General features: G+C 45.2%; 1 protein-coding gene across 5 annotated transcripts in view; it reads left to right on the forward strand.

The window, feature by feature from the left end:
• The window catches only part of MLLT6 (MLLT6, PHD finger containing), a 733,108-nt gene that overhangs the window by 141,958 nt on the left and 577,540 nt on the right, over positions 1-13,610 (forward strand). For all 5 annotated transcript variants that reach the window (XM_086924319.1, XM_086924320.1, XM_086924316.1 and 2 more), the window contains exons 3-5: positions 1,553-1,607; positions 3,140-3,249; positions 13,222-13,325. In XM_086924319.1, the coding sequence (XP_086780445.1) occupies positions 1,553-1,607; positions 3,140-3,249; positions 13,222-13,325 (269 nt within the window). The remainder of the gene's footprint in view (positions 1-1,552; positions 1,608-3,139; positions 3,250-13,221; positions 13,326-13,610) is intronic.

Consider the following 13,610-nt stretch of genomic DNA (forward strand, 5'->3'; position numbering starts at 1 on the left):
GTATTTAATACATCTGCTTAATTATTCCCTTCTACTGCTTGACACTCTTACACTTATGGAACACAAAACTCGGACGGGCCATATCCATCACCAAGTAGTATCCCAGTCCACTGCAATTAACCACCCATCACCAACTGAACATGCATAGAATAATTGAAGAGATCTGCCATGTGCTTCTGGCTAACAGAGGACTATAATTAGTCCAACACTGCAGGTCCTTACTAGCAACATACCACAGCCACTTCTTGGCATCTTACATTTACAATCCGATTTAGGATATTATTAATAATGTCCATCCCAGCAGATCTCTCCACCACTTCTTTCTTTAACGTATGCCTGCTCAGGACCATACAATTTATACAAGAAATATCTCAGAAGAAACAACCCAGTTCATTAACCAACTAGCTGGACTATGAACATAAAAAATACCAAACAGGGACCTGTAGAGCTGCTCAAAGCTGCCAGTTTACTGGAAACTATAAACTACATGCCTATCTCTCACACGTCTTCATCCCTCACACTGCTAAGCGATGCGTCCCTTACCTCGATTGTCCTCAAGTACAACATGGAAACATTTCCCACACAGGTTCAAAACAAAGACAACACACTTCCAACCAAACACCCTACACAGTGTAGGTGTAACGTGCTACCCATGTAGGCAAGCATTTCAGTGCCCCTCATAGGGATAGTAAGCGCTATACAAGTGGTAGAGTACAATACATCATTGTGGAAACTGTATGCATGTTCAACATAGCTGAAAATTCACCGCTGGGGAACATTTAATGTATGGTCTCGCAAAGTATTTCCAAGATTCTCAGGACCTGTAAACTGTAGTAGGATTTCTTGGAGTTCATTCCAAAGTGGTGATTTCTAAGATATTCCCTCTGAATTTGACCTCCACCACCCTCTTGCTGGATAGATATTCATGAACTTTACCTGTTTGGTTTGTGATTCTGGGCTCCTAGTCAGCATTTGCTTTGTTGACACCTTTAGGACAGCAGCCAAGAGGAACTGTATGAATGGAGAGACATTAAAGTACATTTATGTGTCAGACTAGAAGGAACACCTGACGACGGTATGGCTGCAGAACTGTGATGTGTTCATTGATATTTAAGGTTTCCTTTTGTCTGTGATGCCTTGTTGCGTACAAACGTAAGACTGGGATAGTAGCTTTGTATATTCTATACAATAACATTGGGAAAACTTCATAATAAAATTTTTAAGTACAATTTACTTTGATTGCTTAGTAAGTTTCCGCCTTTACTATTAAAGTTTGTGCCATCGGGAACGTGATAGTCTGTTTACTCTGCTGTAATTCAGATGTTTGAGAATTCTCAAACATATATGGCACAGCTGTGCGATTATGTCAATTGCTTGGCGAGCACTTTAACTCGACTTCTTCTCCCTCATATTAGAGATAATCAGTTATGTCTTATGCTTGATTTAAATGTGTATCTTTGGTCTATCTGCGCATGCTAATGATCAGAGCATAAATACTCATTGCTTAATTCGGAGGCTTATAACAAACAGGCGTCGTGCATCTCTTTTACAGAGGTGTGAGCTGTGTCCCCATAAAGAAGGAGCATTGAAGAGGACAGACAATGGAGGTAAGGGTTCAGTCTAAGGTATATCAGTGAACACTGTGTAAGCTTCCATTTTGTGTCCTGTGCATAGGAATGGGCTGTTTGCCTGCCTGCTTCCTTCTAAAGCAGGGGTGGGTTCTTAACCTGTGGTGCGGGAACCCCCAGAGGTCGACAAAGCCTACTCAAACGTTCTGTTAATGTTAAGGAATTTGAAATTGGAGGCTGCAAATTAAGTTAGTATCCTTGGATAGATTAGTGGGAGCAGTGCAAGTGCATCAAACAGAATATAGTATGGACGATGAGTTGAGATAAAATATTGAATCTTTGTATATTTGTTTAATTAGCTTGTTTGTGTATTTTCGTGTTTTTTTTTGCTGTTCAGATCATCTAAAATGCACAGGCCAGAGTCTCTGGCTTCCAGAAATGACTTAGTGGGGGTCTCCAAATTACAATAATGATTCTGTGGTGGGGTCCCTGGTTTCCAGTAATGATATAGTGGGGGCCTACGAAATTCAAAGGTTTAACAGCCACTGCTCTACAGGATGTAAGAGAACTATAAATGTGCTGTCTGGGTAAAAAGCAGGTGATGGTGTTGGTGGTGAGGTTGGAGGTGATGATGGTGGCAAAGGGTTGATATTAATACACAATTTGGAGCACACCAATTATCATAGTACAATCCCAAAATTATTCAACATAAGGACATTATAATAATCCAATAGGCTCTTGAAGATCTTATGTTTCTGTTTATTTCATCCACTCCAATCCCCTTTGCCAACGCGTTTTGCCGTGGTTAGGTAACCAATCGGTTTCCTCAGGGCTCAAAACTGCTAAGTTCGGTTCCTCTCAGAACATGTATCTCCACTCAGACCGTTGAGTAAATCCAGATCTTCCTAGTATAAGGAATATATGGTATCCGTCTAAATCTCCTATGTGTATCTCTAAGGTGTGGTACGCAAGTAATATGAGTCTGCCATATCTTAACTTCACTCGATCTCTTCACTGTCCCACTATCTGCCATTCTTCATTATCGGCATATTAAATCCCTTATCCACACCGCCGCCTGTCCACCTATCCACTTATCAGTCGCTTTACAACGTAAGCTCCAAATCTCCACACCCGAGTACAGGCTGCAAAGGGTTGATAGTTTGATCTTTCTCATATGCACCACAGGTGCTGTAGTGCTACAGCAGCAGTTATGAATTTGGGTAAAAATGGTGTGTGTGTTTCCGATTTCAGATATTGAGTCGAGTGCTAACTGCATTTGGAACTGTTTTATTCTGCATACAAATGTCTCCAGTACCGACAGGAATTTACATTAAGAAACCTGGGCCCAAGAAGGATACTGTACATTTTGCTAGCTGATAATATTTAAACCGCATATTCTATGGTTTTTTACAACTTAATACCATGACCATGCAGCAACTGCATGTCCACTGTCTGTTTTAATGATTGATTGTCAGATTTTAACAAAAATGTGAGGCTTTGTTCCTGTCTCTGTAGTATGGTGTATAATGTTTTGTCTCTGTTTGGCTAACCTGTTTTTTCTCTTGGTCAAGGGTGGGCGCACGTTGTCTGTGCGCTCTATATTCCAGAAGTCCAGTTTGCTAATGTTCTGACCATGGAGCCAATTGTACTTCAATATGTTCCACACGACCGCTTCCACAAGGTAAGCAGAATGGCAGTATGCCATACCCTGAATGGCGGTGGCCACTATCTAATGCTACACTGCAAACCAAATCATCCCTAGGTGATCCTGATTTCATGTATGCTTTTTTGCAGCGTGCTTAAAGTCATAGTTGACGTCTGAGCATGTCATGTATTGCATATACAATAAAAATATTTGATTAGCTAACCTATACAAACTACATTATTACATAACTTACAAATTTCTTCCATAAGTACAAAATTAACTTTATAGTTTGAGCTAGAAAGCTTAATAGAATTTATTTTAAAGTGTGGATGGACTATATATGATCAGAGAGTTATACTAAGGATCTTATCCTTACGGGGGAACCCTAAATCAATCATGCTGTTGTTCGATTGACAATTACTTCACTTTTCTCTTGAAAAATAGCATACAAGTCTATTGTTCAGAGGTGTGCCATACCCTAACACTGCCCTAGATAGGATTGGTATTTTTAAAAAAGTGTTTTAATTTCTGACATTGACTTTTCATTGTTTCTAGAATATCTACCTTCTCCTGGTACTTTGAGTTTCTGACCTAACTATGCCATGAAGCTATATTGCAAGGATTTTTACGTTAGCACACAGTGACTCTTCTTTGGGAGCTAGTGACGTGGTCTCTCTGCACACTGTTTGAGCCGGGGTAGCTCCCAAAAAGAGATCGTGAGTGAGAAATGACAATATAGTTTAAAAAGCTGTGGAAGAACCATTAGCAAACGAAAGTTGTGGGAAAGCACAGAACATGTACAATCTATGCTTTAAGGAAGGGAAATGTGTGGCTAATTATAGCATGGTTTGTGTAGAAGAGGGCTTTATGTCATTTGCGAGGTGTCGTGGCATCGCCTTGTGTAGTTCTTTTGTTATTATCATTTGACATTTGTATAGCACACTGTCTGTCTGTAGTTTTAGATTGTAGTGCTTTTTGGTAGTTTGGAGGTTTGTGTCAAGCAATAGATATCTTTATTATTTATAGGACTCGTGTCTTAGGTGCTGACTGCAGTTAGCAGCACAGAGAATAGCAGACGTAGCCAGAGGAGGATGTATGCCATGTGGTTTTTAGGTCTCGCCTGAGCCAGCGCATGCGCTGCTCGTAGAGGCATTTTGTAAGCGGCTTTTGAAAGTGCCAGGCTTTTGGTGGACTCAAGTTTGCGTGCACGCGCGCAGCCGCCGTCTATCGCACCATTTGCTTGTTCTTTACTTTTGCCTCATTTGCGGCACCAGCGCTTTACCTTTAAGTAAAGCACCGGTGCCGCGATTGTAGCAAAAGTAAAGAAATAGATGTTTTTCTATTTCTTTAATTTTGCTATATACGCGGCATCCACGCTTTACTTTTAACATTAAAAGTGAAGCGCGGGTGCTGCGATTATAGCAAAAGTAAAGAAATAGATGTTTTTTTCTATTTCTTTACTTTTGCTATAATCGCGCAACCGCGCTTTACTTTTAATGTTAAAAGTAAAGCGCGGTGCCGCGATTATAGCAAAAGTAAAGAAATAGAAAAAAACATCTATTTCTTTACTTTTAGTAACTCCAGTATCCCTTAAACAAGGCCACTGTAATACTGGTTAAGAAAAGGGGGTGGTGATGAACAGAGTGTCTGAATTAAGCAGACCACTCTTACCCAGTCCAAAGATCAGGGCTTGATCCATCACCGTTATTTATCTCACTGCACCATCCCAGCTCAGAACCTGGCTATATGCAAATCAGTCTGTCCCTGGCCCAGTGCATCATGGGAACAGGGCAGACTAAACTACCAAGCCAATTCTTCACCAGAAAGGAGACAAGCTACCGGGGACCGGTTTCTGGCATTTCAGCCTTCTTCGGCCCGGCTTGCTTGAATCCTGATGGTGCAGTGAGAAAGGGACTCATGTCTGAGTATACCCTGCCACACCTATAGTGGCCAAAAACGATTAAGAAAAGGGGGTGGTGATGAACAGAGTGTCTGAATTAAGCAGACCACTCTTATCCAGTCCAAAGATCAGGGCTTGATCCATCACCGTTATTTATCTCACTGCACCATCCCAGCTCAGAACCTGGCTATATGCAAATCAGTCTGTCCCTGGCCCAGTGCATCATGGGAACAGGGCAGACTAAACAACCAAGCCAATTCTTCACCAGAAAGGAGACAAGCTACCGGGGACCGGTTTCTGGCATTTCAGCCTTCTTCGGCCCGGCTTGCTTGAATCCTGATGGTGCAGTGAGAAAGGGACTCATGTCTGAGTATACCCTGCCACACCTATAGTGGCCAAAAACGATTAAGAAAAGGGGGTGGTGATGAACAGAGTGTCTGAATTAAGCAGACCACTCTTACCCAGTCCAAAGATCAGGGCTTGATCCATCACCGTTATTTATCTCACTGCACCATCCCAGCTCAGAACCTGGCTATATGCAAATCAGTCTGTCCCTGGCCCAGTGCATCATGGGAACAGGGCAGACTAAACTACCAAGCCAATTCTTCACCAGAAAGGAGACAAGCTACCGGGGACCGGTTTCTGGCATTTCAGCCTTCTTCGGCCCGGCTTGCTTGAATCCTGATGGTGCAGTGAGAAAGGGACTCATGTCTGAGTATACCCTGCCACACCTATAGTGGCCAAAAACGATTAAGAAAAGGGGGTGGTGATGAACAGAGTGTCTGAATTAAGCAGACCACTCTTACCCAGTCCAAAGATCAGGGCTTGATCCATCACCGTTATTTATCTCACTGCACCATCCCAGCTCAGAACCTGGCTATATGCAAATCAGTCTGTCCCTGGCCCAGTGCATCATGGGAACAGGGCAGACTAAACTACCAAGCCAATTCTTCACCAGAAAGGAGACAAGCTACCGGGGACCGGTTTCTGGCATTTCAGCCTTCTTCGGCCCGGCTTGCTTGAATCCTGATGGTGCAGTGAGAAAGGGACTCATGTCTGAGTATACCCTGCCACACCTATAGAGGCCAAAAACGATTAAGAAAAGGGGGTGGTGATGAACAGAGTGTCTGAATTAAGCAGACCACTCTTACCCAGTCCAAAGATCAGGGCTTGATCCATCACCGTTATTTATCTCACTGCACCATCCCAGCTCAGAACCTGGCTATATGCAAATCAGTCTGTCCCTGGCCCAGTGCATCATGGGAACAGGGCAGACTAAACTACCAAGCCAATTCTTCACCAGAAAGGAGACAAGCTACCGGGGACCGGTTTCTGGCATTTCAGCCTTCTTCGGCCCGGCTTGCTTGAATCCTGATGGTGCAGTGAGCCGGGCCGAAGACGGCTGTAATGCCAGAAACCGGTCCCCGGAAGCTTGTTTCCTTCCCAGTATAAGAATTGGCTTGGTAGTTTGGTCTGCCCTGTTCCCATGATGCACTGGGCCAGGGACAGACTAATTTGCATATAGCCAGGTTCTGAGCTGGGATGGTGCAGTGAGCTAAAAAACGGTGATGGATCAAGCCCTGATCTGTTGACTGGGTATGAGTGTTCTGTTTAATTCATATACTCTGTCCATCACCACTCCCTTTTCTGAATCGTTTTGTCCACCACAAGCGTGGAAGGGTATACTCAGATGTGAGTCCCTTGCTCATTGCACCATCAGGATTCAAGCAAGCCGGGCCGAAGACGGCAGTAATGCCAGAAACCGGTCCCCGGAAGCTTGTTTCCTTCCCAGTATAAGAATTGGCTTGGTAGTTTGGTCTGCCCTGTTGCCATGATGCACTAGGCCAGGGACAGACTAATTTGCATATAGCCAGGTTCTGAGCTGGGATGGTGCAGTGAGCTAAAAAACGGTGATGGATCAAGCCCTGATCTGTTGACTGGGTATGAGTGTTCTGTTTAATTCAGATACTCTGTCCATCACCACCCCCTTTTCTGAATCGTTTTGTCCACCATAAGCGTGGAAGGGTATACTCAGATGTGAGTCCCTTGCTCATTGCACCATCAGGATTCAAGCAAGCCGGGCCGAAGACGGCTGTAATGCCAGAAACCGGTCCCCGGAAGCTTGTTTCCTTCCCAGTATAAGAATTGGCTTGGTAGTTTGGTCTGCCCTGTTCCCATGATGCACTGGGCCAGGGACAGACGAATTTGCATATAGCCAGGTTCTGAGCTGGGATGGTGCAGTGAGCTAAAAAACGGTGATGGATCAAGCCCTGATCTGTTGACTGGGTATGAGTGTTCTGTTTAATTCAGATACTCTGTCCATCACCACCCCCTTTTCTGAATCACTGTAATACTGGGGTTTACAGCTGCTGTGCTTCCAGCGTGGTTATGCCTAAACCACACTTGTCGCACAATCCACCATTTGTACAGCCCAATTTGTACATTTCAACAAAGGATGTGTTTCTAGTTCAAACGGCTCAAAGCTACTAAATTAAAGCTCCACGAGAGGTAATAGAGTGGCAGGCGCTGTGCGAAGTTTAACTAGTGAACTCAGATGCTGTCTTCAATTTATTTATTTATTTTAAAGTTTTATAGAGCGCAAACCAGACCAGTGAGGGTATCAGAGCGCTTTGCAGGTTTGAGGGTGGTATACAAAGCGAGGGAACAATTGGGTAAGATGGGGGATACATTATACAAGAAAAAGCACTGGGTCTAAGGTCCCGTCTACAAGAAGGATAAAAGGTTAACAATAGGTAGAAATTTATAAAAGAAGGCCAGCAGTCTCCACTCCTGGGAGGGATGCCCAGGAGCGCAGTATTGGGTATCTTCAGTAGAGCAGTGGATGATGTCAATGTGGAGGGTGGAAACAAGTCGCTACGGTGAATGCCATGTAATCATAAGACAAGGTATTTGCCCATTAAGAAGGTTTTGGTTTCCCTTCTAAAGTGTGCCAAGGACGGAAGTGGGGGCGGGTGGGAGGGAGTTCCAGATTCTTGGAGCGGCCCCAGAGAAGGCCCAATTGTAGGTTTTTTCTTGCAGAAGCGGGCTGGTTGCAGCAATAGGTCCTTGGCAGATCGTGAGTTTCTGACTCCTCCTGATATCACAAGTTTATGGGCGAAAAAAGCAGGGAAATTGGAGTAGAGAGCTTTGTGGGTAATGTAGGCCAGTTTAAATTGGATTCTGGCCTCTAGGGGAAGCCAGTTCAGAGTTTTGAGGTGGGGAGAAATGTGGTCAAATTTCTTTGAGCCAGTTTAGAGTCTGGCGGCGGTGTTGAGGCAGGCTTTCAGTGGGGCCAGGGAGTTCTTGGGTAGCCCTAAGAGAGTGGAGCATCCATATTCTAGTCTGGAAATGACTATAGACTGGATTGTCGTTTTGAGGTCGGAAACCTCAAAGAAGGGTTTTAGGTTTCTTAGGTAGCTCAGGTGGAACCTGGCCATCTTGGCCATCGAGTTTATATGGCTGCGCATGTTCAGGCTGCTGTCATGGGTTATTCCAAGGGATTTCGCAGAGTCAAAAATGGTGGGAGGGCAATTTAGTGCTGCGATGCTCTTGATCCATTCCTGGATGTCAGGGTTAGTTTTGAGTGGGGAGATTAGGAGAAATTCAGTTTTATTTGCGTTGAGTTTAAGCTGGTTGGCGGTGAGCCAATGGACTGTCCGCTTTAGTGCCTCATTCAAGGAGCGAATGTCCTCAGGGGAGGAGATTTTGATATAGATCTGTGTATTGTCTGCGTACATGAGGTAGAAGATATTGGCGGCTTGTAATACCTCGGTGAGTTGTTCGAGGTAAAGATTGAAGAGGGTAGGGGAGAGGGTTGATCCTTGGGGGACTCCAACTGTGACCGGAGAGGGGGCGGAAAGATTACCGTTGATGAGGACTCTCTGAGAGCAGTTTTTGAGGAAGGATCTAAACCATTCAAGAATGGTGCCATCTAACCCCATCCTGAGTTTGAGTCGTTCAAGGAGGATTTCGTGGTTAACCGTATCAAAGGCAGAAGATAGGTCTAGGAGGATTAGGAGACAGGTTTTGCCTTGATGGAGGGCTTGGAGGGCGTCATTCACAATGTGGAGGAGGGTGGTTCCGTGCTGTGTCCAGGTCTGAAACCGGATTGGAAGTCACCTGGCAGGTAGAAGTTATTAAGGTGTAGGTTCAGCTGCTGTTGTACACATTTTTCTAGAACTTTGGAAAGGAGTGGGATGTTGGATATGGGTCTGTCTCAGTGGAAGCAGGGTCCAAGGTAGGTTTTTTTAGGATAGGGACAACTTGGTCAGCCTTAAGTGAGTTAGGATTTGAGCCCTGTTGGAGGGAGGGAGGCGTTGATTATTGAGGTCCAGGAGGGAATGATAACCTGCGAGGCGGCTGCTAGGCAGTTAGAGGGGAGAGGATCATTAGAGTGGTAGTTCGGGTTTAAGGAGGTGAGAATTTTCGAGATAGAGTGTTCGTCATAGAAATTAAAGTTGGACCAGTGTGCTAGATTTTTGGGTGAGGTTTAGGAAGATAGTGCTTGGAGAGGAGGTGGAGCTGGTAGATTTTGATTTTGGCGGTGAGTTGCGGATTTAAGTTCATTTCCTAGGGCAGAGATTTTGTCGCAGAAGAAAGAAGAACATTCCTCTCTTGATATTAGGGGTTTGGGTGTTTCCTTGGAAGTTTCCGCTAGTTTGTTGGATTAGTGTTTGACCAAGTCAAACAGCTTGCAAGGTCGGTTTTTGGCACTCTCGAGTTCGGTTTTGAAGAATTCTTTTTTAGAGTTGAGTATTTTCTTATTATAAGCATTTCTGGTCTGGCGGAGGAGTTTTAAATGGGTTGCTGATGGGTGTTGTTTCCAGTTTTGTTCAGTCTGTCGAAGAGATCTCCTCTCCTTGTTGAGGGATCCACTGAACCAGGGATTCCTGTCCTTGATCTGGGTTCTTTTAAATTTCAGTGGTGTCAAGTCATCGACAATGTCGGCTATGGTTGAGGAATAGTGATCCACTAGGTTGTCGACCGAGGTGCACTGAGGGGGAGGGGGAAGGTCGGTCTCACAACGCGCTGCTAGTTTCCCGTGATTGAGGTTCTTGGTGTCTCTAACCCATCGTTTGGGAATCGGGGGTTGAAGTGTCCATGCCTTGTGAGAGCTGGGCAGGAGGAAGGTGATGGTGGTCTGACCAATCACACGGGTCAATAGAGATAATTTTGACCGCAGCTTCCTTAGCAATAATTCAGTCAAGGGTGGCGCCCTTCAAGTGAGTAGGGAGAGAACAGGCTTGGGTAAGGGCTAGGTCAGCCAAGAAGTCACTGATGGCATTGACCTGAGGGTCCTTGGGATCGTTCCAGTGTAAGTTGAAGTCGTCAAGGAAAATGACATTAGAGTTTGGAGAGACCTTGGCTGTGATGATTTCCATGAGGAGGTCCATGAAGGTGTCATTCTTGCCTGGTGGGTGGTAAAATATGTGAAGTTTGCACAGTTGAGAGGTGTTGTTGGAGACGGAGAGTGAAAGGTATTCGCAGGAGTCTGTAGGGACTACCGGCAGTTCCGTAACCAGGAGGTTAGAGCGGTAGATGCAGGCAATGCCACCCCCTTATTTCTTTGAGTGCCTGTCCATCCTTATGATGTTGTAATGGGATGGGACTAAGAGATCAGGATCGCTAAGTCCGATTTATGTCTCAGGATGAGGTTGGCGACATCAGATGCATGCTTTACTGCTGATCGGCAGTTTATTAGGAGGCCGGTTAAGGAAGGGTAGGAGTGAGTGTCAGGGGTAGATGCAGCGATGGGAACTCTAGCTAGGTTGCTATTGACCACCCCTCTGACCCGGAGGGTGGCAGATCTGTTGGGGTTGGTTGCCACCGAGCCGATAGGGTGTTCTTCCCTCCGGATTGAGGGGCATGGGGTTGTCAAGGCTGACTCATGGCTAATGAGGAGGTCAGCCCCTTCTTTTTCCGTGAGGTCTGGCGGGATAAGCGTGCCAGGGGTGGGTTTGTAGATCTAAAGGAGTGCAATGATTTCTTCCTCCGAGAGGTGGCAGGGTTGCTTGCGGGGCGCAAGTGTCTTAGGGATAGTGGAAGTGGGTGAAGGAGTGGCTTGGCGGGGGGATGAGGGTCGTGTTCGATGAGGGTCGTGGTCTGCAAGAGACGGAGATTCGAGAAGGAAAGTTCGGTAATGTGAAGGAGGTGCTTTAGGTCCAGGATGGATTTATGGATTCTTAGGGTTAATTCAGTGGCTCTGCGGTGGAGATTATCAATATCTCTAAGAGAGGTGGGTTCAGGCAGACAGGGAGCCAGTTTCAAGGGAGCTATTCTGATAGGGTGTACTGGTGACTTGGGGGCGAGACGAAGCGGGCCAAGGGCCGGTTTCAGGTGAGCGGTTCAGTCAGAGTGTTGGGGGCTAGGTCGACTTGGGGGTGAGACGTGGCGGGCCAAGGGCCGGTTTCAGGTGAGCGGTTCAGTCAGATAGTGTTGGGGGCTAGGTTGATCGTCCCTAAGAGAGGGAAGACCTTGCATGCAGGGGGCCGAAAGGGTGGGAGCGATTCTGTCGGACTGGGTTGGCCGCTAAGTGGTGAGGTTAACTAGACCGTAGTTCTGGGCCCTATTGGACGTGTCCAAAGTAGTGCTGTGAGCCCTAGTAGGAGTTTCAACAGCCCGGATTACGTGCGCAGGAGGATAGGGGTTTGAGGGTGCTTCTGATAGCTGGTGCTGGATGTGTGATAGTGGGTCTGGATTGGTTCTAGATGTTGGTCCTAGGGGGCGTTTCGGAAGCCGACGGAGCGGGGAGCACTTGTGGGTCTAAATTCAGTGGTATGGGCGCGCAGTGGTTGGCATGCGTGACTAGGCCGCGTTGCCCAATGACTTGATCCCTGACAAGTGCTATGCTCGTAGTTATGTGTCAAAGTGAAAAAATAGTGAATACTGCCACTGACAAATTCATCTTTTCCATCCTTAAACCGTACATACAGAGACTACTGAGGTTTATTTGGCCCCGCCTCCCATTCCAAAACATCTGCAAAGAAATGTACCGTCATCCCTTGGACCACTTAAAAACTACATGTAGCACTCCTCCACTCTGCATCATTCCTCACTTCCCTTAACCACCTCTTCAATAAACTGCCTTGTACATCATTAGGACCACTTACTACAGCTTAAAAGTTTTTAAATATATCACTCATAACACTCCTAAAATCCAACAAGTGTTCCTGAACCCTCATACCAATTAAACAGTGTCCCAACCATCCTCACTCCCAAATTTTGGGAATTTAACAGCAATTTAATTCAATATTCTACCCCAATTTCTCTTGTTGACTACCCTTTGCCCTATCCAGCCATCGCACACCATCACACTCCAGCCGAACAGTACATACCAGAGCTTGGCTCTTTCCAGCCTTCTGCTCTGATATTTGTCATTTATTCGATTAGTTGAATAGACAAGCATTGGTAATGCCAGTTGGGCTTGCTGACCTTTACATTCAATCAAGCCTATTTGGTATTGCCAATGCTTGTTCATGGTAGTCTTTTAATGCCTGTCAAGATAGATGTTGTATCTTCTACATTTCCGCAACAGTTTTTCTAGTGATTAATAGGTGGCACTGAAACGCAGCAAACTGAAGTTGTTTCAATGTGGCTCAGTTTTCTTAGATGCAGTGGAGTTTGGAGCAGGATAAATAATAATCCTCCCAGGGCAAAAACAAAAATGTCCTGTTTGTGAATCAAACAGAGGACGAGGAAAACGCAAAATAATAAGAGCAACAATTAGATTTATGGTGTATTGTATACAGTGCTGTGTTCGACAGACAGCTGGAACTGCATTTAGCAAAACAACAACAAGCATTGGCATAGCCAATAGGTCTCGCCTTTGGGAACCTTATAAGTGTTTAACCATGCAACAGTTCATGTTGTTGCACCAAGGATATTGTGCTGCATAACTAAATACTTATAAGGTCCCAAAAGCGAGACCTATTGGCTATGCCAATGCTTGTTCTTTAAGGTCTATGGTAGCCCATAAATAGAGACCATTGCATGTGAGTGTAAACTAGCAGGCATTTTAGGGAACGTTCTAGTGGGTTGTGTTTTGAGTGAGGGGATAAAGCGTGAAACTTTTATACAGAACTATTATTATCTTCTTCCCCATTTCACAGACCTGCTACATCTGCGAAGAGCAGGGGCGAGAGAGTAAGGCCGCATCGGGGGCCTGTATGACCTGCAACCGACATGGCTGCCGCCAAGCCTTTCACGTCACCTGGTGAGTATCAACAGTCTGGCTTCCGTGAGACTACTCTTAAAGGGAAGCGATATCTTGGAAAAGGAAACATTTTTTAGTGATTTTGGAGCACATAGGAAAAGAGTGTATTTGCACCACCATTAAAAGTATATGTTCTAAAAGTGCATTGAAAACAATTGTTTGTTGGTGGAAGAATGATTAATAAAGCATTTCTCCCAAAAAAGTAAAGCAAATAGTTAATTTTCAAAGCAACTTTCCCCAGGTCCAAAGCACATACTTTTCGATTTTCAGATTTGCCACACAAAC

Source organism: Lissotriton vulgaris, chromosome 5 (genome assembly GCF_964263255.1).
Source record: "Lissotriton vulgaris chromosome 5, aLisVul1.2, whole genome shotgun sequence".
NCBI lineage: Eukaryota > Metazoa > Chordata > Amphibia > Caudata > Salamandridae > Lissotriton > Lissotriton vulgaris.